This window comes from Nycticebus coucang, chromosome 3, assembly GCF_027406575.1.
Source record: "Nycticebus coucang isolate mNycCou1 chromosome 3, mNycCou1.pri, whole genome shotgun sequence".
Lineage (NCBI taxonomy): Eukaryota > Metazoa > Chordata > Mammalia > Primates > Lorisidae > Nycticebus > Nycticebus coucang.
This window is the reverse complement of record NC_069782.1, coordinates 121,180,487-121,207,724: the sequence shown is the minus strand read 5'-3', so window position 1 is coordinate 121,207,724 and position 27,238 is coordinate 121,180,487. Positions and strand designations below refer to the sequence as shown.

At 36.4% G+C, this 27,238-nt stretch overlaps 1 protein-coding gene across 2 annotated transcripts in view; it reads right to left on the bottom strand.

Moving 5' to 3' along the window:
- The window catches only part of TNKS2 (tankyrase 2), a 71,905-nt gene that overhangs the window by 23,945 nt on the left and 20,722 nt on the right, over positions 1 to 27,238 (bottom strand). For both annotated transcript variants that reach the window (XM_053583785.1, XM_053583786.1), the window contains exons 4-16: positions 25,355 to 25,391; positions 25,101 to 25,176; positions 24,635 to 24,729; positions 21,619 to 21,685; positions 16,220 to 16,406; positions 14,977 to 15,098; positions 12,792 to 12,883; positions 12,626 to 12,704; positions 9,759 to 9,930; positions 7,430 to 7,509; positions 2,486 to 2,631; positions 1,484 to 1,649; positions 14 to 233 (exon numbers count right to left, since the gene is read on the bottom strand). In XM_053583785.1, the coding sequence (XP_053439760.1) occupies positions 14 to 233; positions 1,484 to 1,649; positions 2,486 to 2,631; positions 7,430 to 7,509; positions 9,759 to 9,930; positions 12,626 to 12,704; positions 12,792 to 12,883; positions 14,977 to 15,098; positions 16,220 to 16,406; positions 21,619 to 21,685; positions 24,635 to 24,729; positions 25,101 to 25,176; positions 25,355 to 25,391 (1,539 nt within the window). The remainder of the gene's footprint in view (positions 1 to 13; positions 234 to 1,483; positions 1,650 to 2,485; positions 2,632 to 7,429; positions 7,510 to 9,758; positions 9,931 to 12,625; positions 12,705 to 12,791; positions 12,884 to 14,976; positions 15,099 to 16,219; positions 16,407 to 21,618; positions 21,686 to 24,634; positions 24,730 to 25,100; positions 25,177 to 25,354; positions 25,392 to 27,238) is intronic.

Here is a 27,238-nt window from a genome sequence, read left to right as displayed (position 1 = left end):
TTCACTCACTCACCTGCTAAATGTAAAGGTGTTGAATGCCGGCCTTGGGTATCACGACAATTCACGTTATCAGGTGAAGACAACTTCTTTACTCTGGCTAAACAACCCTTCTTGGCAGCATCTAGTAAAGCTGCATCTCCCCTAAGTAGATCTTGGATATCTGTATCTCCATCTTTAACAAGATCCAAAGGAGTATTTCCATCCCTATTTTTCTTTGTAGGGTCTGCACCATGCTGGACATGTAAAAAAAATAGGAAGGGAGAGGAATTGGGTTCAGTGCGGCCCTTGGTCAGTGAGAAAATAGTCAAAATCATTTTATACTGAGTCTACCTTAAAGGTTAAGATCATTGTTAATAACATTTAATTTATGTACAGAAAACTAGAATAAAAAGAGAACAGAAGCTGTTAAATATTACTAGGTTTTTTTTTTTTTTTTAGAGACAAGAGTCTCACTTTGTTGCCCTCAGTAGAGTGCCATGTTGTCACAGCTCACAGCAACCTCCAGCTCTTGGGCTTAAGTGATTCTATTGTCTCAGCCTCCCAAGTAGCTGGGATTACAGGCACCTGCCGCAACGCCCGGCTATTTTTTTTTTTTTTTTTGCAGTTTCTGGCCGGGGCTGGGTTTGAACCCGCTACCTCTGGCAGATGGTGCTGGCGCCCTACCCCTTTGAGCCTGTGACAGGCATTGCCTGCCTGGCTATTTTTTTTTTGTTGTTGTTACAGTTTGGCTGGGGCTGGGTTTAAACCCACCACCCTCAGTATATGGGGCCGGTGTCCTACTCACTGAGCCACAGGCACTGCCTAGATATTACTAGGTTTTAAAATGCATTAATATAGTGGCTCATAACTGTAATCCTAGCACTCTGGGAGGCCAAGGCAGGTGGACTGCTTGAGCTCACAAGTTTGAGACCAGCCTGAGCCAGAGCGACACCCTGTCTCTAAAAAAATGTTGTGGCAGGCGCCTGTAGTCCCAACTACCTGGGAGGCTGAGTCAAGAGGATCTCTTGAGCCCAAGGGTTTGAGGTTGCTGTGAGCTATGATGAAACGGCACTCTACTAAGGGTGACAAAGTGAGACTGTCAAAAAAAAAAGTCTCTTTAAAAAAAAATTAACTTTTCATGTTATATTGCTTTTACTTTTTATGAATAGTAAAATAAAGTATATAACATTTTATCAACAGTAAATAAATCTGACTTATAATAATTCACCAAATAATTTGAGGTTAAAGTATTGAAAAATAAAGATAATAATCAAAGAACTATCACATGATGATATTTTACAACATACAGAAATAAGTCTAGGGGTGATAAATGTACTTGAGAATTAAAATATAAAAGTGATTATGACAACTATTTTGAAATTTGGGCATAGAATTAGATAACTTTGTTTCCCATGTTCTTACTACTTTTTAATATATAGTCATTAAAAAAATCATAAACATATTCTATGTAGTTCACACCATCCATAGAAGTACCAAAATATACCTGGAGTAGAAGTTTGCAAATTTCATATTTTCCTTTTGCTGCAGCTTCATGTAAAGGTGTAAATTTCCATAAATCAGCTACATTAACTACTGCTCCATGCTTTACAAGAAGTTCTGCAACTTCATAATGTCCATAAGAACAAGCATTGTGCAAAGGTACAAGACCTCTGAAATGAAAAGTTAAATGAGCAATAATGGCAGAGAAAGATAGGTTTTAAGTAAATATCCTCAATGAAAATTTAAAAATATCCTATATTAAAAATTAGCACTATGCCCAAACAGCTCAGTCAATAGGACGTCAGACTTTTTTTTTTTTGAGACAGAGCCTCAAGCTGTCGCCCTGGTTAGAGTGCTATGGCATTATAGCTCACAGCAACCTCAAACTCCTGGGCTCAAGCGAGTCTCCTGTCTCTGCCTCCCAAGTAGCTGGGACTACAGGCGCCCGCCACAAAGCCCGGCTATTTTTTGGTTGCAGCGGTCATTGTTGTTTGGCGGGCCCAGGCTGGATTCGAACCCGCCAGCTCAGGTGCACATGGCTGGCGCCTTAGCCGCTTGAGCCATAGGCGCTGAGCCAGGACGTCAGACTTTTAATCTGAGGGTCCAGCATTTATGTTCCTGCTCAGGAGCCAAAAATAAACAAACAAAAACAAACCCAGTTCAACTGCAACTCAGACTTTATCTTACAAACTAAAACAAACAAACAAAAAAACCTAATCACATGTACCCTCCTATTAATGTGGGAAAAAAACAAACAAACGCTAAGCCCCTCCCCCCAACTAATACTATAATTGCTGTGATCTCCTTGGCTATTACAAAATTTAAGGAATTATGCAAGTCTTTATACAAATGCTAACCATTGTAAAATCTTAACAGAAATTAAGAAGCAATACTTAAGCCAATGTCAGGAAACGGATTTCCTTTGGGGGGAAAACAGAGCTACCAATTTTCATAAAAATATTTTCAGATAAGGAAAAGAGAGGCCACAACAGTTGCTGGTACTTGCCCTTTATCTTTAGCATGCACATCGGCTCCATGTTGCAGCAGATATTCTACCACAGATACTCTATTATACCCCGCTGCAAAATGGAGTGGTGTAGACTGACGCCCTTCAATGTCTCTGCAGTTGACACTCTGAACAGTACACAGTTTCTGTAGGACAGAACACAGTATACACATGATACTATATATTCTCATTTCTTGTTTCAATTAATTTAGTAGAAACCTCAAAATGTCTGACTTTTCTTTTCTCATTAAATCTGTATTCCATAAACTACTCACTATTCTTTTTTTTTTTTACTTCTTTTTGAGACAGAGTCTCATTATGTTGCCCTTGGTAGAGTGCCGTAGCATCATAGCTCACAGCAACCTCCAACTCGTGGGCTTAAGCGATTCTCTTGCCTCAGCCTCCCAAGTAGCTGGGACTACAGGCGCCCGCCACAGCACCCAGTTATTTTTTTTGTTGTTGTTGCAGATGTCATTGTTGGGAGCCCACCAGCCTCAGCGCATGTGGCCAGCACCGTAACCACTGTGCTATGGGCACCAAGCCACTAGTCACTATTCTTCTTTCACCTTGTTATTTATTGGGAATCTCTCTGGTCCCCTCATCTATTCCTGAATATTCTGCTTTTTCTAAAGTTAGTAGGTAAAATTCTATCATTACCACTACTATTTACATAAAGTTAACCTAAGTGTCAATTATCAACCAACTATTACTTCCATTTTGTGGCAAATTTACTTAGAAATACACTGGATCATAGTAGTACCAGAATCATGAAGAGGCTTTTTAAAAATTCAGAATCTTGGATCCATACTGAGTCAGAACCTGCATTTTAATAAGATCTGCAGGTTATCTGTGAGCACATTAAAGTTTGAGAGGTGTAGGTACTATGCTAGACCAAGTGGTTCTCAAACTTTCATGTGCAATGGTTCCCACTCCCAAATTTTCTATTTCAGTGTGACTGTGGGAGGGCCTGGATGATACTGATGGTCAGGAACCACACTAAAGAGAATCATACTGCACAATATTTAATAAATTAACTAACAGAATACTAATGGTTATGTACAGTCCTTGGGAGAATTAAGGGAACAGTCACTCAAGTAATTTGCTGTGTTCTTTGGTTCAGATGAGGAAGCCTGGGTGAGAAAGGCTGTTAAGAGTAACACTCAAAATACTTACTTAAGAGTATTTTGCATGAAAAGCATGTAAGTGTGGGGAAGAAAATCAACATAGATAATAAATCACAGTGTTCAAAGAGTCAAAAGAATCCCAGTATTGGTAAAAACTCTTTCCCCCTTTTTACTAAGCTATGCTAAAAGCAGGCATTCTTTTACGCTCAATAAACCAAAGGAGCCAGCTATCAGTGGGCTTACCTGAAGGGGTTTAATCACTGGACTGGGAAAGGTTTCCTGTGCTACCCAAATAAGAACTTGTTAGATACACAGATTCAGAGTCCCAGTCAAGAGATGGTATTTCAGCAGGTACAAAGTTGGGTCTCCAGAAATGAATATTTTTTTTTTTTTTGTAGAGACAGAGTCTTACCTTATGGCCCTCGGTAGAGTGCTGTGGCCTCACACAGCTCACAGCAACCTCCAACTCCTGGGCTTAAGCGATTCTCCTGCCTCAGCCTCCCGAGTAGCTGGGACTATAGGCGCCAAACTATCTCTTGGTTGCAGTTTGGCCGGGGCTGGGTTTGAACCCGCCACCCTCGGTATATGGGGCTGGCGCCTTACAGACTCAGCCACAGGCGCTGCCCAGGAATGAGTATTTTTAACCCGGGTACCAGGTGCTGCTGGGCTTGGTAGTTGTCATAGGTTATTTTATTATCTATTTCTCAGTTTAATTTTGTCCACTTTGAGACAGGTTTCTAATAGTAGGTGCCTAAAAAAAGTTATCTAGCCTGATGTTTTAAGGTTGTACCACAGAACCACAACCAAACACAACTGAGCATATATTCAAGTATTTACTGGGTAATATGCAGATGTTGTCCCATGACTCATACAGAGTCATCTGCCTAGAGATAGACAAGAAATGGAAAGGCTAATAGAGATGAATTTCCATCAGGTGATTTTAAAAGCAGCAGAGAAGATAGCCTGATGCCTATCATGGGGAGAGACAGTCTTTCTCAATCCAATGGCCTTTTTCTGTTCTCTAAGTCCAATTTCTGCCCTAATCTCATCTTTTCATCCATCTCCTCCTCTAGACTCCCTCTATCTTTATGAAAACAAGGTTTAGAAAACAAAAGTTTTGTTTATTCTAGTTTTATGCTCTTCAACATATATTAAGTGAATGAGTATTTTAAATTTTGTATTACTCTCCTTGTCCACATACACAAAAAAATAAGCTAGCTGCCCTTTACCTAGTTGTTTTTAACTTAATTTTCATCACATCTCTTGCAAACAAAAAACCCCTCTGCTCACTAGCTTTTAACTCATGTGCTTTGTTTTCGCACAAGTCATCAGTAACAAACAATATCCTTTTAACCTCTTATTAAAGAAAGGTGACTATTAAGGGTGAGAATAAAGCAAGTCAAATAAAATTGCATTATACTATCATTTTTTTTTTTTTGAGACAATTTCAGTATGTCATCCTCAGTAGAGTGCCACGGCATCACAGCTCACAGCAACCTCAAACTCTTGGGTTTAAGCAATTCTCTTGCCTCAGCCTCCCAAGTAGCTGAGACTACAGGCGCCCACTACAATGCCCAGCTATTTTTTTGTTGTAGTTGTCGTTGTTTAGCAGGCCTGGGCTGGGTTTGAACCTGTCAGCGCTGGTGTTATGTGACTGATGCCCTAGCAGCTGAGCTACACTGAGCCTTTTTCTTATTTTTTTGAGACAGAGTCTCAAGCTGTCACCCTGGGTAGAGTGCCATGGCATCACAGCTCATAGCAAACTCCAACTCTTGGGCATACGAGATTCTCTTGCCTCAGCCTCCCAAGTAGCTGGGACTACAGGTGCCCATTACAATACCTCGCTATTTTTTCTGTTGCAGTTGCCATTGTTTTTTAGTTGGCCCAGGCTGGGTTTGAACCCGCCACCCTCGGTGTATGTGGCTGGCACTCTACCCACTGAGCTATGGGCGCTGCCCAACATTTTCTTTTTCTTTTCTTTTTTTGAGGCATGGTCTTGTTCTGTCACTTAGGCTGGAATACAACAATACAATCATAGCTAAATGCAGCTTTGGACTCTTGAGGTGCAAGCTATCCTCCTGCCTCAGCCTCCTGAGTAGCTGTGACTACAGGCACAAGCCATATCATACTACTTTCTTACTTTTTATAGACCTGGAGGGTCTTGCTATGTTGCCTCAGGTGGTCTTGAACTCCTGTTACCAAGTGATCCTCCCACGTGGCCTCCCTATGTGGTAGGATTACAGATGTGAGCCACCATGTCTGTGCAGCATTTATCTTTGAAAAATGAATTTAAAAAATAAAAAACCTTAAGTTATTTGAGACGTCTACACTATCCACTATTCAAAGTAACAGGAAAGGATCACACGAATTTTTAAATCTATTTCTAGAAAGCTCTTCATTTAAAAAGACAATGAATAAATTCCCTTGAAGTTCCAGTTCAAGTAAGACCAACATTTATATTTCTTTCTCTGGAAATCTAAAATTACTGATTTTGTGGAATGGATCTGTTTAGGATTGAAACATTACACAGAAATAATAAAATTTTCTCAAATTGGTACTTCTGTGATCAACAAAACCAATACATTTAACTTTTTCATAAAACGTATTACCTGTCAGGTAGCACCTTTGGCTCAGTGAGTAGGGTGCTGGCCCCATAATACTGAGGGTGGTGGGTTCAAACCTGGCCCGGCTAAACTGCAATAAAAAATAGCCGGGCATTGTGGCAGGTGCCTGTAGTCCCAGCTACTTGGGAGGCTGAGGCAAGAGAATCGCCTAAGCCTAAGAGCTGGAGGTTGCTGGGAGCTGTGATGCCACAGCACTCTACTGAGGGCAACAGAATGAGATTCTGTCTCTAAAAAATAAAAAAAAAAACAAAAAAACAAAAAAACTTATTACCTGTAAGTGACCTCTCAAATAGGACAAGTGCTCTTTTGAAAGTCTCTTACAGCAATCTTCTTAGAGTAATCCTTCCTCAGATTGTTTTGACGTTTAAAAAAATACTGAAAAATATCTCAGCCTATACAAATTGATGATTACTGGGAGACAGTGACTTTGAGAAGTGGAGCATTACTACTGTACTAAAATACTGGATCCTCACAGGTAGAGTGAGCAAAAAAAAAAACAAAAAACAAAAAACAAAAACAAGTCTGTAGACAGAAGTGACATTGTTTATTCCCTTGTTTTATGTGTCATATGTAAACATAAGGTACAATAATTTGATACACTTTATTCTTTTATAGAAACAAACGACAAGGTTCTTTAAGCAAAATCCATTTAGTATTGCCATGTATTCATTTAAATTTGTGAAAGTGATTATTTACTGAGATGAATGTGAAACTGAAACATATTTTTCTTATTTCTCTCATATCTTTTTCTTTTCTTTTTTTTTTTGAGACAGAGCCTCCAGCTGTTGCCCTGGGTAGAGTGCTGTGACTCTCACAGCAACATCCAACTCCTAGGCTTAAGTGATTCTCTTGCCTCAGCCTCCCAAGTAGCTGGGACCACAGGCGCTGCCAAGACACCTGGCCAGTTTTTGGTTGTGGTTGCCATTGTTGTTTGGCAGGCCTGGGCTGGATTACATACACTCAGCTCTGGTGTATGTGGCTGGTGCCTTTAGCTGCTTGAGCTTCAGGCACCAAGCCTGAAACATTTTTTTCCTTTCATTACCCAACGTTACTTATTTGCAGAGAAGAACAAAATTATATTACTAAACTTTGCTAAGCATATAAATAACCAGGCTTTTTGTTATAACGGGGCAGATTCATTAAGCAATGTCAAAATGAAAACCCAAAGTTAACAAAAACATAAGATTACATCTTACTTTTACAGTTTCTACATCTCCAGCCTTTGCAGCTTCCAGCAATTGTCTGTCTGCTTCTGAATTACCTAATGGGATACCCTCTAAAGAGAGAGGGAAAAAGAATAATTAAATTCTATTTAGAAGATGGAGCCAAGCTTTACAGAAGGCATCTTATCAGAAAGTAAAGTTCTTTTACAGTTTGGTAGATTATGCAGGAAATTTCTATGTAGTAGTAAGACACTTTAAAAACTTTAAAAAATATAATACAAACAATATATGTAAATGTGCATAATAAACATAAAATGTGATATAAGCAATCTGACAGAACACAAAACAGATGATGAAAAAAAGCCTGCTTTATAACCAAGCTGTGTGGAATGATGGTAAAGTATTAAATTAGGAGAGCAATGGCCATAAATCTAACCATGGTTCTTTGATTAACTTGCTATCTGAACTGGGGCAAGTCACCTAAATTTCCCGGGCCTCCAATTTTTTCAGTTCGAAAGAGAAAATGGACCAGAAAATATCTAATGTCATTTCCAGCTCTAAAATTCTATGTTTATTGTTCATTTAAAATCTCAGAAAATGAAGAAAACATCTCACTTGTACCTGAGAACAAAATAAACAAACATATTTGGAAAAATATGTCAGGCCATAACATAGCATTAAATAAAAAAATGGAAAAAATCATATCATAACATGCCATCTCAAAAGAGAATATATTTAAATACATAAGGTGTCTTTATGAGATGAATACCATGGAAAGCCTCAACAGACAAATGGGCTAAGGACATGAATAAGCAATTCATACATACTCGAAACACACTAAAATATGCTCCAACTTACTTATAACCAGAATTGCAAATTAAAATGAGATCATATTTTTCATTCACTATTAGGCAGAAAGGAAATGGAGAGCTACATCAACAGTATTTCTCTAGTTTGCACTAAAAGAAGTATCTTTTCACTTCTGTAATTCACACATGAACATTCACCCAAGGAAAATATTAAGAATCACAATGAGGCCAGGCACGGTGGCTCACGCCTGTAATCCCAGCACTCTGGGAGGCAGAGGCAGGTGGATTGCTTGAGCTCACGAATTTGAGACCAGCCTGAGCAACAATGAGACCCCCTTCTCTACTAAAGATAGAAAAACTGAGGCAAGAGGATCACTCTAGCCTGAATAGGAGGTTGCTGTGAGCTACGACACCACGGCATTCAAATAAATAAATACAAAAGAATCATAATGTCCAGTGGTGACAGAAAATAGTTGCTTTCCTACACTTTTACTGAGTGTAAAACAGTGCATATAACCTTTCTAGAAGATAATTTAAGAGTTACATGCTACTCTTTGACTTGGATACTCCACTTCAATAGTTTATTCTAAGAAACTAGTTGAAAAGATATATGTAGTAATACTTAGCATAAAACTGGTAGGACTGTAAATTTTATCACTAGGCAACTGGATAGGACTAGTGTTTTGACCCCAAAACTGACACTGAAATGAATGCACCATATATGAGGAAGTAAATGAATTTTGAAAGTAGGCTTGTAGTTAGTTTGGTTTTGGCAAACTTCAGAGGGTTGTATCTGCCTTCATCTACTCAAGCAACGTTTCTCAAAACGTGGTTTCTGTACCACAGGCATAAAAATCATCAAGAAAGACTATTAAAGACAGAAAGGTTTGATCTATTACATTTCTTCTCATCTGAGCGCTGAGATGTCAAAGCTACTCCATTAAATTCTAATAAAAGCTAGAGATGTAGGCAAATAGACTTGAACATTTATGAAATTAGACTGCTAGGTTGAAATGTTTAATCTGTGCCATCTGTGTATGTATTTGACCTAAATATTTTATAATGTACTGAATATGAGTGCATTCACTTGTTAAGTACATTTTAGTAAGCCACACAGTTGATTACCTTATACAAACTCTATATGCCTTAAATAAACAGGGTATTAAAAAAAATAAAGGAGCAGAGCCAGTATTTAGGGTATTAGTGACACTAGGGTTGTTAAACTAAGAGATTATCTACCTTTTGAAGTTGTCCTTTCTTTAAACAGAAATAGCAACTACTGTATCTTATTCTTAAAAGCTCTCTTAATAAAAATTTGAGAGCCAACCTATTTAACTTAGAGAAAATGGGCAGAAAATGCTACTGGAACAAAATCAAAATTATCAATTAATGACATTTGGGCACTGATTGTGAGTTGATTAAATGTGCAGTAAGTTTAGAAATAGCCAAAAATTCTCAAAACTTTTATTACCAACTCCTACTTGCAATACCTGATACATGAAAAATTATAAAGGTTGATTCGAAAAAACTGACTTCCTGGAAGCATTTAATACCTTGAAGCAGTTGCTGCACATTTTCATTTCCCATCTGTAAGGCAGTAAAGCCCTGAAGGGATATGATGTTAGGATCACATCCATAGCTCAAGAGTAGGCGGCAGGTTTGCAGATGACCACAATGTGCAGCTCTGTGCAAAGACGTCTGACCAAGGTTATCCAGAGCATTAACCTTAAAAATGCAGAAAAAGTTGAAATCAGCCTGCAATGCAAACTTTAAAACAATCCAATTATATTTTGAACACTTGCTACTGATTTAAGTCTCAATTCTTTGATGAAGCCTATTATAGAGTAAGCAAGTATTTTTGCTAAAATCTAGAGCATAAATTTACCAATTCATGAAGGCTGACATCAGAAGAAAGACCTAATTTGGGTTAAATGTAAGATGCTGAATATCAGTTGTGTTTAGCATTAAAGCATTCACAGATTCAATCACTGTGAATTTAAAGGTAAACACATTGCCTAAGAAAGTTGAAGCCATGTATTTTTATGGATCTCTGAAGCATAAAAATGTGGTTCACTCCAAGACAGACAACAGTCACTAAAAAGCCAGAGATATATTAACATTTAAACACTTGTTTCTACTGGCTTAGTTTTCTACCTTATTTGTTAGGTAAAGTAAAATCTGTACAGATAACTATTTTATGGTACATATACATAGTGGAATACTCCTCAGCAATAAAAAGGAACGAGCTATTGATATGTGGATGAATCACCAAAGTATTACATGGTGTGGAAAAGCTTACACAAAAGAGTGTATTTTGTATGATTCCTTGGATATGAAGGCCTACACTAGGCAAATCTTATTTATGTCAGAAAAAAATCAAGGTGGAGATTGCCTGGGACAGGGTAATACCTCTGAGAGATAATAGTCCATATTTTGATAGTTTTGGTTATACAGGTCTATGTACACAGCATTAGTCAAAATTTAGCAAATGAATATTTAAGATGAGTACATTTCATTGCATGTAAATTTTATACCCAAAGATCTACAAACTAATACTGAACTCTAGCTGATGTGCATATGTTAGCATTTAGGAGGAAGTGTATAGTAATCTGCAATTTACTTTGAAATATGAAAAACAGATATATTGATAAGTAGAGGGAGAAACCAGTATATAATAAAACAATACAGTAAAATATTAGTGACAGACCCTAAGTGGTAGGTATATAGTTATTCTCTATAAAGTTCTTTCAACTTGGCTGTATCTTTGAACATTTCCACAATAAAAAAAAAAAATCACCTATAAGATTGCCCCATTTCATCCTCGCCCCCACCCTTGTCATGAAAATAATTCTTCACAACATAACCAAGAAATTAATTCTTCAGTAATCAATCCTGTGGACATCGGAGTGTTTGAGACACTGGCCAATTCATATTCATTGAATGAGAGAATATTTGAATAGCAGTATAGCCAAGACCTACTAAATGAACCTAAAACCTGAAACTGAATAGCTTGTCCCCATTCTCACAGAACCTGAAAAGCTGATTAAAAATGCTCAGGGCAAAATTATTTATTCACATATCCAAATTCACTGAAATAGGAAAAATATCCACTTGAAAACATTACTCAGATGCCACTTTGTGTTAAGGTTAGGGTTATCAACCTGTCCTATTTTGTCCAGGACTTCTCCAGGTTAAAGTTCTGTGTTTCTGGGAATTCCCAGATCCTAGACAAATGTGGACAGTTTATTACCCTAGACAAGATTGTTTCGTTGAGTTTCACAATTCAAATCTAATACGTGTTCAGATAATCTTCAAATAATGTACCATATGTACAAAAAAAGGAATCAACAAACAGTTAAGAACAGAGACAAATGAGATATGCCAAGCAGTCAAGAGGAAATAAACTTTATTTTATTTAATAATTTACAATAGGATAGATCAAGATGATACATTATCAAGAATTCCCCCAATCAAAGAGAAATCAGGACACTGAGAAACAACACAAAAAAATCTGGAAAATTCTAACTGGTTTCTTTGAAAGAATGGAAACCCAAGAAAGGACAGATGAGAAAACTATTCTGCAAAGATAATTTAGGGAAGGGCTGCAGGAGCCACCCAAGGGAAAGGGTCTCTATTCCTTTCTTCTCCCTTCATCCAGAGCAGTTCCATTCTTTTTCTGTTATAGAATATACTGAATTTCAATTGAAGATTTTTTCTAAAGAAGGCAAGGATCTGTGGCTAAACTGCGAAAACTGCTGAATTAGGTGAATGTCATCTCTTCCAATCTGGAATGTTATGTGTATCTTTTACTGAGTAGCTTTCTTCAAAGTTCCTGGGTAAGAAATGATTTCTAGCCTTTATGAAAACATAATTATTCAATGAATAAAATGCTTAGTGCGCAAAAGCCAATTAAAGAACAGTGAGGAACTATAATGTTTTTAGTCAAATTATTTAAATAGCTTATTTCCTTCTTCTCAAGTTTTTAGACTTAGTTACAGAAATAAAAGAGGGAAAGAAAAACTGGCTGGAGTAAATAACAGCTAGAGCAATCAAGAAATAGAAGATTTAAGTGAGTAAAGACTACTAGAAAAGAAAATAGGTCAGAATCAGTATGTCTCCAGCTGGCAATATTCTGGAGTATGGACTGTCAGAAAAAGTTCTTAAGGGTATCTTTGACCAGTGTGGTTAAAGTCAATGGAGAAAGGACCTGTAAGAATATGGTATATTTGAATAAACCTATAGACTTTCTAGCAAAAATTTGGTTATCGGTAAAGTTATTTGTAAGACTACTTTTAAGTGTAGATTAAGAGAAAAATGCAATACTTATGGGAGAGTAAATAGTTTACGAAGTCAGGCATTTCATCTGCTAAATAAAAAATAACTCACTGGATTACTAAAGATAACCAAAAAGAAAGTATACCTTTGCTTCATGTTTCACCACTACTTCGACAACATCATTATGAGCTTTCTCAGATGCCACGTGCAGAGGAGTCAAGAATCTTAAAGAGAAAAAGTCAGCCAGACAATAAAGATATTTTCCAAAAAATAAAATGTCAATAATATTTAATTATTAAATATATACTTACTCTTTAGTCTTTTCATTGATGTTTGCTCCTTTTCTTAGCAAGAGCTCACATATTTGCTTTCTTTTGGGGTATGGAGATGCAGCAGCACAATGCTAAATGATTTAAATTGCAGCATTAATCAAAGACTACACATAACTAATTTTTACTTAAGAACATTTGGGTTTCCAATCAAGAAGTTATTTAACTTCTTTGTTTTATTTTTGACCTAACTTTGCTCTTGACTTCTGATTGGATAGTGTATAGTAATTATCAAATTCTGGCAGAGACTGAAAATCCTATCTATTAGATGACATGTAATATTCAGATTTAACTTCATAGTTGCCCTGTATGTTTGAAAAGCCACTATTGGGTAAAAAGTTAAATTACCTGGACCAACGTCCCTTTCTGAACACTATTCTCAAACAGTCTTGTGTTTATGTAATGTTTAAAGGGTTAGAAAACACCCCAAAGGTTGGGGCTTCTTTACATGACAAAATAACAAAATACTCATCAGCTCTGGATTCTGCTTGGTAATCACACTGATGGAATAGCTGATAAGCTAAGCAGTTTTTACATCTTTCTCAACTAGCTGCTCCAGCATAATAAAGTGCTTGCATTATCTGTTTTGACAAAATTGGTGGTAGAAAATTGATACAATCTGGAGTTTGAAACTGCATTATCTATATACAATGTATTGAGGAAAAAGGGAGAAAGGAGGTGGGCATTTGCCTAATATCTATCTTATGGTCACAGCCCTCATCTTTGCATCCCCAACATCTAGGATGATACTCATGCACAAGAGGTGTTCCATAATGTCTGAATGATAAATGACTAAATCACTGTATATACGTTACAACGGAAACCTAAAAAAAATCCATGAATAAAAAGTTCTGGGTTATTTTTCAGCATATTATACATCTAAATATACAGTAAACATGAAATTTGTTCTCTGACTTTAACCTGTTGTTAATCATAAAGCTTATCTATCTGATCCTCATGACTTTGCTGCAGATCCATTCTTTGATGTTTCTATCACCAAAATAATTTCTTTACCCTCAATGTTTCTAATTGGTGAACATAGCTTCTTTGATATGCTATGGGTATCATCATCCCAGGACATCTATCAGGAGAGCAAAGACAGCAAATATACCTGCAGTTTATTTCCAGAAGTTCTTTATTACATCCACCTGAAATTGTACCCTACCATGCCTGTGACCTCTAGAAATGTGGAAAAAACTGCTCCTGCACCATAACTACCAACCAGTACTTAATTCCTAGTATGTTTTAAGGTTAATTACAAGAATAGGTTGTTTAATAGCACAGAATATTCAGGGGAGAACATTATGTAATATCAGCTTTTCGGACCAGGAAATATTCCATAATGTCAGTCTTTTCAAGTTTCTCTGTACAGTTTTAATGCTGTTGTGGTTTCAATTTTGCTCTAGCATTTCTTATTAATAGCTATGCTATTTTTGTTTTTACTTGAATGTTTCTTACAAGTAACAAAACCGTCCAAAATGTCTCATAGATGGGTTTCTATATAAATTTCACAGAGTTTACTTACGGCATAAGGAAGCACTTTTACCATAAAGATACTAGGTAAGTAAGATTACCATGAGTGAAATCTGTTCCTAAATATATTATCTTCTCCTCCTCAAAGCACATTGTGCAATTCATATAATAGGACTTTTTTCTTTGAAATTTCTACTTCTGAGGTAGTGGCTGATTACACCATTTCTTCCCCTATCTCCTGTCACCTATTCCTACTAGCTCTCATTCTTTTCTGACTGCTTTTCCTTAAGAGTTCTCTATTCATATCGACTTTGTTACAGCTCCACAATTATTATTACCTCTATCAAGGAAGTAGCTTCTAAAATACTGTGTTCACACTTTACACCTAATTTTGAAGAAAACTGCAATACTGGAAATGAAATATACCATTTATCATAAAAAAAGTTACATATAGTATAATATATACCAGAATACATTTTTTTTTTCTCCTGGGAGGATTCTCAAACTAATAATGGTATTGCCTTTTAGGGGGTGAGGTAGTATTTGACATGTATGTATGTACAGGCATTAATTTAATTTAAAAAAATTATATATTTTTTAAAACAATGCTCTTACTAAACAGAGGAAGGAAATTATTATTAGTTTGGCATGTTTTTTGTTATTGTATTTCAAAAACTTAAATCTGAAACATTACCAATGCTGTTTCATGCGTTTGAGGATGTTTGAAATTCACCATTTCCAGAGAGAGATGTTTTTTGATTCGTGTAACATCAGCTTCCCGTGCAGCCTGCAGCAACGAGTGGCCTTTAAATTCATCTAGGTGAAGAAAAAGCACTTAAATCTACTTGAGAATTTTCAGATTGATAGTGGGGGCTTATCTAGTATTTTCCTTAAAATTATTTTCAAAATAATCTTCCAACATAGCCAGAATGAAGTTCTAAAAATGTTCTCCAGATATAACCCCCGAAAATGTAGACTGTGGTACTTTAGTTCTCAATGGCCCAATTCATTCCTGAGTGTACACCCAGATTTAGCCCATGCAGATTCATGGTCTGCTCTAATTCATAATTGGTCTAGAGCAGAGGTTCTCAACCTGTGGGTCGTGACCCACAGGAACTGTATTAAAAGGTTGTGGCATTAGGAAGGTTGAGCACCACTGGTCTAGAGATATCTGGAGTACTGCACACTATTCCTAGACCAGAGAGTTCTCAGAATTTTTCAAAGCACAAAACTCTTTTATCGGTAAAGAAATAAAGGATGATCATAATCCCTATACTGACATTATGGTGGCAACAGATAGTTTTGCTCATACCTATCGAACAATTAGAAACTAGATAAGCTGGTTATTTCTAAGAGCCACCTATAATGATCAAATAAAAGAGGGTATTTTCACAAGATTTCTCTTTTACTCATCAGACTTGTGCAACTACCCATTAACCTTTATTATTCCAGAATAATACAAGTCCAATGCAAGTTGCCTATGTGTAAGTATCTAAACTAGATGGTTATTTCTCACTACATTTACTTCAACTATGGTCAGAAACCACTGAACTTGGTCCAGGTACCAAAGAATATTAGATGTTAAGATCTGGAGACTATGGTTACAAGACAGCAGTCTGACAACAATGTAATATCATAGCTTCATGAATTAACCAGAAAGTAATGTCAAAGATAGAAACAATTCAAATGCTTTGTTTTTAAAGGATACCATCTAATAAAACAGTCACATAAAAAGCATAAAACTCAACTTGAAAAAATTAAATATATTTTCATAGTATCTAAAGCAGAAACTTTCAAATTATTAAATGTTAGTCTAAACAACAATAGATACACTATTGTTGACTAAGAAAAAATATTCTTTTTCTAAAAACAAGAAAAAAAGTTCAGTTTATTGATATCATAATACCATAGCTGAAAATTCGTAATTGTATACTCACATGCTAATCTTTCTTTTAACTGTGGTGTGGGAGCCAAGTCGATAGCACTTTTATTGTGACAATTCAGCAGTGTTGGATCTGCACCATAACTTAAGAGAAGAGAACACACTTCAACCCTGTTTTTAGAAGCTGCCTCATGAAGAGGAGTGAACTGCCACAAGTCCATTGCGTTTACACAGGCACCATGCTGGGGAGGAAAAAGCATAAATTTAATGCTCAATTTTTGAGAGAATTTAGAATTATTGGTACTGTGCAATATAATTATTATGTAAGCTTAAACAGGTTATGTTCCCAAAGTTTACTCTTTTAACTAATTTTTCCAAAATGTATACATTCTCCAAATGGAAAAACAGTAGTGTCCCATCCCCAAGGGCCTATTCAATTCCTTTAGTCAGAAGAGCTAAAATTAAGCTTTACATTTAACCTGTATCTTCTCCAAGTACTGTTTTTTCCCCCTCTTTTGAGGTGTAATTTACACATAGTAAAATGCACAATTCTTCAGCATGAGTTTTGACGGATGTACATGTCCGTAATACCATCACTCAAATCAAGATCTAGGGTACTTCCATCACCCCAAATGTTTCCTCATGTTCCTTTTATAAGATAATTCCTGTTCCCATTCTGACTTTTAGCACCATGTATTATATCTACCCATACTTGAATTTCATAAAAAGGAAATAATGTATTTTTCTACAATATATACTTGAGTATCTAGCCTTCTTCACACACATGCTTCTGAGGATCATTGAAGATGCCATATTAGTTCATTTTCAGTGCTGAGGAGTATTTCATCATATAGATATATCATCATATACTTATCTACTATCCTGTTAATCAGACATTTGGACCATTTATAGTTTCTGACTATAAGTTGAGTATCCCTAATGTGAAAACTCAAAATGTGAAATGCTCCAAAATGCAAATTTTTTTGACTGCTGACGTGACACCACCAGTGGAAAATTCCACATCTGATCTCATGCGCACACCTGTTTTGTGCACAAAATTATTAAAAATACTGTATAAAGCCTGTGGCTCAAAGGGATAGGGCGCCAGTCCCATATGCTGGAGGTGGTGGGTTCAAACCCAGCCTCAGCCAAAAACCACAAAAAAAAAAAAAATACTGTATAAAATTACTCTCAGGCTATGTGTATAAAGTATATATGGAACAAATGAATTTTGTATTTAGACTTGGGTTCCATTGTCAAGATACCTCATTATGTATTATATATGCAAATATTCGAAAATCTGAAATACTTCTGGTCCCAAGTATTATAGATAAAGGATACTCCACTTGTATTATGAATAAGCTGTTACAAACATTCCTATACAAGTCTCTTCACGGACACATGTTATGACAGATAATGTTTAACTTTATTAGTAAATGCCGAACAGTTTTCTAAAGTAGCTACCTCATTTTCTATTGCTATCAGCAATGTTTGAGTTCTAGTTGCTCCCTATCCTTACTAATACTTTGTGTAGTCAGACTTTTTAATTTTAGTCATTTCCAAATGTTGTAGTTGGATAAACCACACAAGTCATACTAGTTCAACTTCCCATCAAACAAAATCCCTTCTACAGCATACCTAACAGAGAAGGCAAACCAGCTACTTTTTTAGTTACTTTCAACAATAGGGAGCTAATTCTCAGCTAACATGCATTAGATAACTCCTGTTGTTAGGAAATTTCTTTCCTTCTACATTAATTTGTTCTATGCACTTTTAACTTTGATACATTTGTTTTATCTTCTTTAGAGCAAAATAGATTAATATTCTTCTTTGCAGCATTTGAGGGCAACTTTCATGTTTAACCTCTTCAGTCTAAATAGCTAGATTAAAGTTCTTTCATCCCTCCTTCATATCAGATAGTCTCTAGACTTATCCTGCTGGTTCTCAACTAAATATACCTTAGTTTAAAAAATTAATTTAAGGCGGGAGGATTGCTTGAGCTCAGGAGTTTGAGACCAGTCTGAGAAAGAGCAAGATCCCATCTCTACTAAAAATAGAAAAATCAGCTGGGTGTGATAGTGCCTGCCTGGAGTTCCAGCTACTTGGGAGGTTGAGGCAGGATAATTACATGAGTCCAGGAGTTTGAGGTGGCAGTGGGCTATGATCACACTATTGCACTCTCCCTGTGGTGACAAAGTGAGACTGTCTCCAAAAAAAAAAAAAAAAAGTTGTACATTCGTTATTTTAAATTAACTTTAAATTCTAAGAAGCTGTCCTACAAAGTTGAGCTTTGTTAGTTTTTCATATATATTACAAATTTATCTTTTTGGATTTAATAAATGCTTTCATATAAAAAAAAAAGATACGGGGTAGGGGGTGGGGAGCCTAAAACGACAACAGATTCCCATATGGTTTGACTGTGTGGAGTACAATGCATCTATTATATTTGCTCTTAAAGCTATAATTCTACTATTGGCACAAAAATTACAATAGCTTTTTAAGTAGTCACGTTTCAATTTATACATAAACTGAATTAGTGGGCAATTTAAGAGCTCTGGATTCTTATTATTTTTAGAGACAGGTCTTGCTCTGTTGCCTGGCTGCAGTGCAACGGCACAATCGTAGCTCCTGAGTAGGCATGAACTACTGCACCTGGTTTAAAAGCTGTAAAAAAAAAAAAAAAAAAAGCTTTTTTTTTTTTGGGCCAGGGCTGGGTTTGAACCCGCCATCCTCGGCATATAGGGTTGGCACCCTACTTCTTGAGTCACAGGCGCCACCCATAGATTAGTTTTTAAACATCAAAGTATGTTCTCCCATACCTTTTCTTGTATAACTTATTTTTGTGAACTTAAGTCTCCTTATTGATCTCCATTAAATTTCATTTTTCTGGGTGATTAACCCAAGCTTAGGGCCTATGAAAATAAGATGGTTTTGTGCCCTAATTCTTTTTTTTTTGTTTGTTTTTTATGAGACTTTGTCTCACTCCGTCACCCTGGGTAGAGTGCTGTGTCATCACAGCTCACAGCAACCTCCAGCTCTTGGGCTTAGGTGATTCTCTTGCCTCAGCCTCTCGAGTAGCTGAGACTACAGGTGCCCGCCACAACACCTGGCTATTTTTTGTTACAGTTTGGCCGGGGTCGGGATTGAACCCGCACCTGCCACCCTTGGTATATGGGGCTGGCTCCCTACTGACTGAGCCACAGGTGCTGCCCTGTGCCTGGGTTCTATCAAGGTAAATATTAGTTATTCTTCCCAACTTTATGGTAATCTGCAAATTGAATAAGCAACTCTTCTAATTTTTCATCCAATCAATGATAAAAATTTGGACTACAATAAAGGCACAGCTAGCATTTATGGAGGTCCATTAGAGGTCCTAACATTCCCTTCTAAGCAAAGAAAGATCAGTGAGTGCTTTCTGCACAATGGCTTAATCAATTATGAATCTACCTGACAGAAATTTTCCCTTCATTCTAGCCAGATCCATCTACTACTAGCTTCCTTGTACTTGGCAGCTATGAAGAAGATCAAAGTTAAGAGAATTCCTTGTTATTCTTGTGCCTTTTATTGCTAGACCTTCATTATTTGAATGCTTTGTTCAAGGATGTCTTAGCAACTCCCATGCCTAGCACAGTGCCCTGGTCACAGAAAGCAGTCACTGAATGCTTGCTGTTAAATACCAGCTTCTACTGGCCTGACTATATTTACCAAACGATGATGACTGACTCAGCATTGCCCACAACCTCTGCCTATATTCTCAATCCCTGACTTTTCTGAATTTATTATGTTTTTTGTAGAGATAGAATCTCACTTTATTGCCCTCGGTAGAGTACCGTGGCGTCACACAGCTCACAGCAACTTCCTACTGCTGGGCTTAGGGAATTCTCTTGCCTCAGCCTCCTGAGCAGCTGGGATTACAGGCGCCTGCCACAATGCCTGGCTATTTTTTGGTTGCAGTTTGGCTGGGGCTGGGTTTGAACCCGCCACCTTCAGTATATGGGGCTGGCATCCTACCCACTGAGCCACAGGCGCTGCCCGACTTTCCTAAAATTTTCAGCTCTAGTATCTACCTGCATCTCACAGTTAACCTCCTCTCTAACTATAACCTCTATTCAGCCTTCCATTTTTATTTAGGAAAATACTAGGACTTAGGAAAATACCACTCAGTTTTCTTTAAGTCCCAGTGCAATTTGTTTGATGTTTTATTCTCACCCACAGTAACATTCAAATGTTCTGTTCAATTCAAGATTCAATTTTTCAAGAAGCAAAAACATTATCACTACTAATGTGTAATGTAACAGCCATATTATAAATTTAAAAAGGCTTATGCGCTACTTGGAACACACACATTTGAATATAAAGTAGTGCTATCATCTTATAAATAACAAATTAAGTGATTCTATAATTTGTAGCTAAAGGGGAACTTTCAAAATTCTGAGCCTTCCTCTTAAAAAATGGTATGCTTGGATAATCATTATAATAAAGTTGTTTCTGTGGGAAAATGTATCTCATGGTTGATCACACCCCAAAGGATGCATACAGGCACTGGAAACAAGTGTCCTCTTCTCCTTTCTGTGACAGCTGCTGAGACAATGAGGAAAAGTACTGAAGGGATAGACTAGGTTTAGGGTACCGGAAGTCTCGAGACTGTGGGCAAATACATGTATATGTAAAGACTGAGGGGCTGAAGGACTGAAGGAAATAGGTGTGGCTAACATGCTGGGATTCACTCCTAGTATCTTATAATCTCATTCAAGAGGGGCCAAAATAAGTGTCTTGCTGGTCTTGAGAATCTGTTTATTAAAAAGCTGCTGAGCATACTGGAAGAAGTAAGCTTACCAACTGAGCTTGCTCCAACTCAAAATATGATTGGCAAATCTTGCAAATATAATCAGTGGTTTTAATAATAGTTTTAAAAGATTATCTTCAGCTAAAAATTATAAAATTGCCTAAGAAAATGCTATGAAGGCTACGTGGAACAGTTTGATGAGAATATTTCAGATTGTATATGAAACCCGCACACTGTACCCCTTGATTGCCACTAATGTACACAGCTATGATTTAACAATAAAAATAAATTAAAAAAAAATTAGAGGGCAGCACCTGTGGCTCAAGGAGTAGGGCGCTGGTCCCATATGCCAGAGGTGGTGGGTTCAAACCCAGCCCTGGCCAAAAAAAAAAAATAAATAAATAAAATAAAATCTTAAAAAAAAAAAAAATTATAGAATTGCTTAATCTTTTATTTTTAAGATGACAGCACTACTTTATATTCAAATGTGTTTGGTATCTAAAAAGTCTCAAAGCACTCAGAAACAGACATACCAATCACCTATATTTTATAAGTACTCCTTATTCTACGAAGCACTAAGACCACATAAAAAAACAAGAATGGAAAACATATTTCAAGTAACCTTATACAATTATAGAAAATAATTAGGAAAGTACAAAAGGACTAACCTTGACCAGAAGTTCAGTTACTTCATAATGACCATAAGAACAGGCATTGTGTAATGGTACCAGATCACTACAATGAGAGAGAAAAAAATCCAAAGTTACAGAATCCCTAGAGACAGGGTAATTTATAAATTAAAACATTTAATTTTAATTAATTACTTAAATAGAAAAATGGCTAGGTGACCTTCTATTTAAAAACATACAAAATTTAGTAACATCTACTTAAACCTTAAGTCCTAACAATTCTAACTATCAGTCTCTTTTAGATCCTTCTTCCTTTTTTCCTCATAGCGACTACCAATGCCTTAGTTTGGCTCTATATTATTTCTTCTCTGCATTACAGAAATAACCCCTATGCCAATTTACTCTCCCATTTTTCTAAATGGTAAATCTGCTATTGGCTATACCTTATTTCAACATCCTTAGTGGTTCTTCTGTGCTTTCAAGAGAGGGTTCCAAGTTCTTAACATGGCATACTGAATGATCTGATCCCCCCTGTGGCCTTACTTTTGAATAATGGTATGCTAAACTTGTAGTTCCCTCTATAAGTTTGCTGCTCCCTGGGTGTAGGACAGATTTCCTTCCTTCTGGCTGGCTCACTTTTACGCTTCTTTTCTAGATTCTACTCAACACTGGCTTTTCTCAGAAACTTTTTAAAGATCTTGTAAGATAAACCGCTACATTTCTTAAAAAACTGAAACCCATCCCCAAATGGCAGATGCTGGTGCAGATGTGGAGAGAGGAGAACACTGTTACACTGTTGGTGGGACTACAAACTAATCCAGACTCTCTGGAAAGAAGTATGGAGTATCTTCAAAGAATTAAATATAGACCTTCCGGGGCTTGGAACTTGTAGCTCAGTGGCTAGGGTACCGGCCAGACCACACTGGAGCTGGTGGGCTGGAACCTGGCCCGGGCCTGCTTAAACAATGACAACTACAATAAAAAAATAGCTGGGTGCGATGGCAGGCACCTGTAGTCCCAGCTACTTGGGAGGCTGAGGCAAGAGAATCGCTTAAACCCAAGAGTTTGAGGCTGCTATGAGCTGTGACACTACGGCACTCTGAGGCAACTGAGGATGACATAGTGAGACTCTGTCTCAAAAAAGTGAATAAATAAAAATAAAATAAAGTAAAATAAAAAGTAGAAAAAAAAAACCAGACCTTCCATTTGATTCCACAATCTCATTACTAGGTATCTATCCGGAAGAAAAAAAATCGTTTTACCATAAAAACATCTGAACTAGGTTGTTTATCACAGCTCAATTTACAATCAATAAGATGTGGAAACAACCTAAATGCCCATTAACCCAGGAAAGGTTTAATATGTATTAATATATGTATACCATGGAATATTATTCAGCCACAAAAATAAAAAGATGGAGACTTTACATCTTTTGTTATTAACCTGGATGCAGTTAAAACATTCTTCTTAGTTAAGGCATCACAAGAATGGAAAAACAAGTATCCAATGTACTCAATACTCATGAAGCCAGTAGATGAACTAATACATGCCCACACAAGAGAAAAACACAATTTAATTCAAGTTGTGGGGCAAAAGGGGTATAGGAGAAGGGAAAGGGGAAGAGGGAGGGGGATTGGTGTGCTCTTCCCCACACCTCCTGGGTGCAGGACACAACTACAACAGGGACTTTACCTAACAAATGTAAATATTGTAAACTAATTATACTGTCATACTAATCCGAAAATAATCTTTACCCCCAAAGAAAATAAATTCTTATATCAAAAATAATCTTTACCCTCAAAGAAAATAAATTCTTATATCAAAACAAACAAACAAGACCCCGAAACCCAATTATTTCATGATGGGAATAGAGAAAGAGCTTTCTGCATGGGAAGGTACAGTAGAGTCTCAAAATTCTGACTTCTGCCTTTAAGCTTCTTCTCTTTGGGATCACTCCTTTACAGCCACAGCATCCATCCTCTGGTCTCTGGTAAGTTATGGCCACCTGAGATTTAGTCTTTAATTCTACATGCCCTCTGTTTAAAGGCTCATTGCTTTCCAAAATACCATTTTTGAACACAGGATTCCTTACTTCCCTAACCATCAATTTCATTCCCAGTTACCTACTAGATACTTCTACTTATGTATGTTATTATCATCATCTCATGAAAGAAAGAGTTGTAAAAGTGAGCTCAAACTGTTTCCCCACCAATTTTCATTCCTATACTTCAATGTGTGTATCACTGAATTTAACTCAGCTTCATAACTAGAAACATAGTTTTCTTTTTATTCCTTTCTCTCTCATCACATCTAGACATTCAACAAATCTCATCCATTCTTACACTGTAATACCTCGTTTCCATGCCTTCATTTTCTCTGCCACACTATGGACCCCCATTATACGTGAACACTCACTTTCCTAACTGCTCTTTTTGTCTCTAGTCTCTTTCCTCTCCAATCTATCCTACACATTGCTCCAAAATGAACACCCAAAAACTATTTTAGAATAGTCACCCACCCCTTGCTTCAGCTCACAGAATGAAATCCAAATTCCTTAGGATAGAATACCCAAGTCTTAAACGAATCCAATTCTCTAACCCTAACCTTCATTTGTCTCCCACATGAATTAACTGCTCCACCCAAGCTAGTTGTTCAGTTACTGTTTCTTAAATGTGCTATAACGTCTGCTTTAGCACCTCCATTTATGCCAATTCCCTTAGAGGGTAATGTTCTCCAAACTCTTTGCTTTCTTCAATTGAGACCTGCTTTTACCTCATCAAGTACCATTTCCTCCCAACCACTCTAGTCATCACTGACAATTTCCTCCTGAGAATTCCTGTAGTATTATCCCTCTCCATTTATCACCTGGCACTTGGGAGAGACCTCCTGGAATATCAGTTATCTTTTCTTGCCCTCTAAAGTGTAAAGTAAACCATACAAGTAATAGGTTTAAGGTTTTATAATCCTAGTTAAAAAATGATTTTTATGTATGTTACAGAGACTGTTAATAAGGATAGTACCATTTAAGAAGTCCTCATTTTGTTCAAACCCTTACCCTTTATCTTTAGCATGGACATCAGCTCCATGTTGTAACAACAGCTGTACAATCTTTACTCTGTTGTATCCTGCTGCCAAATGCAATGGAGTTGACTGAAATATTAATCAAACAAATTCATGTAATTCAAATAATGGCTGAATAAAATGTGTAAAAAGGTAAAAACTCAAAACCATAGAATCCAATTATAACGTCACTGTCTAAATAAATAGTTATTAATTTGGTTTTATAAAATCCAACATATACTGAAGGCCTATTGTGAAAGTTTGTAAGTTCACCACTGCATACAGAAAGGAAACAACTAAATGTTTATTATCAATAATGTTTTGCTAAGTTTAAGAATTAATCTGAAATGTTGCTTAAAAGAAATCATCAGTACTTTTTTCAAATATATTTTCAAATATATTTTGTAGTTAAGATAAACACTTCTTCATGTTATGAGGAGGTAAGCATAAGCATAAAGTACCTTTCTCCCATCACTTGCATGGCAGTTGACATTTAATGGTGTAAGCAGAGCCATCATTTTTTCCTCATTGCCACTCCTAGAACACAAAAAGATGTTTTAGCAACTTGCATTCATTATGAGATTAAGCCTCAAGATATGTATTGTGACCATTAAACAAAAAAATCATTCTCTTTTAAAGTTTGCTTATTGTAAAAAAAAAAAAAAAAATTAATGGTGAAGTATTTATGTTATGTATTTATACCATTAGTACATACCTGGCACTTTCCAAGAGTTCATCTTTCTTATATTCACCTGTGTAAGAAAGAAAATGAGCAGAAACTTAAAAAAAATTAATGGCAGTTTCATGTAAAAAAGATGCCCATTGAACTGTATTTAAGGTAGACAAATTTGGAAATAAATGGAAAATGGTTAATTAACAGAATATCATATAGTTCAAAAATATTTATATGAAAAACATGGAATGTCTTTGTTATGGAAATAAAATAGAAATGATTCAATATTATATAATGAAGTGTGCCCCCAACTATAAAACAACAATGTACACAGAAAGAGGAAAGCCCTAAAAGAAATATACCAAAATATTAACAAAACTTGTCTTGGGTGGTAAGCTACTAGTAAGTTTTTCTCTTCTTCTATCCCTTTCGATTTCCTAAAATGAGTATGGTATTTTTGTAACAGATAAACAAAATGTATCCACAACCTCATTCAAAACCTACATAAAATCCAATGTAACACCAACATTACAGAAATGATGACACAACCTTTAGCATCAATGATTAAGCATAATCGCTAACATTTTTATGAATCTAGAAGATGTTTCAATACAAAAATCACCTTTATTTGATACTATTTTAAATATATAAAACCATAAAAGGATTAACTACAAACTCTATGACTATGGCTTTTACCTATATGAGTATAAACAAAACTATACAATTAATAAAATTTAAATTAACATAATGACTTGCTGAAATGACATCCAAACTGCTGCCCATAATGTAAATTGTGTACTGACTGCAAAGGCAAGGCTTCTCTTGAGCCCCAAAATTTTTTAAAAAGATAAAACCACGGAATAACATGGAATAGTGACGGAGGAAATGAACACAGAAACGATAGCCACAATAATAGCTCACAATTCTGTAAGTGTATTTAGTCTAAATTTTCTTCAGCAATGCCAGAAGAAACAACACAAAGCTCACAGCAAAGTCCTTCAGGTTCTTCCCTTTTAGTTTAGACATGATTCTAATTGTTATCATCCAGTAGGTAAGAATCTAGTAAGTAATACGGCAGAGCTGCTTAAGAGCAAAGTGCACTGACAAGGGCAAAAATATGTGAAGCAGATACAATTCAGAAAAGCTTGTCAATCAAAACTATAGCCTTACACTATAGTCAAGAACATGATTATAGCAAGAGTGCAATAATTAGCACTCTTCATGGTACTAAAGAAGTGTGCGTCCAGAATCCTGTTTTGTAAAGCAAGAGAATGGTTAGTGCTTTCTGACCAAATGGTTAAAAAAATACACACACACAAGCACACACACACATATATTTACTTTTGGGGATTCACTGAGGGTAAAAGAAACCAGGTTACACTGATTGCATTTTTTTCCAAGTCTTGAAAGTATGATGTTGGTATCTTAAATAGGGATGGCACTGAATCAGTAGATTGCTTTGGGAAGTACAGACATTTTAACAATGTTGATAGGTAAAGTCCTTCTTACAATCGTGTCTTGCCCCCAAAAGGTGTGGCACACACCAAGACCGCACCCCCCTCCCTCCTTCCCTCTCTCTGCTCTTCCTTTCCCCCACCCCTCCCTCCTTTCTCTCTCTGCTCTCCCCTTCCCCTACCATGTCATTAATTGTCCTCATATCAAAATTGAGTACATAGGATTCATGCTTCTCCATTCTTATGATGCTTTACTAAGAATAATGTGTTCCACTTCATCCAGCTAAATACAGAGGCTGTAAAGTCTCTGTTTTTTTAAATGGCTGAATAGTATTCCATGTGTACATATACTACAGCTTGTTAATTCATTCCTGGGTTGGTGGGCATTTAGGCTATTTCCACATTTTGTAAATTAAGCAGCAATAGTCTAGTGCAAGTGTCCTTATGATAAAAGGATTTTTTTCCTTCTCTG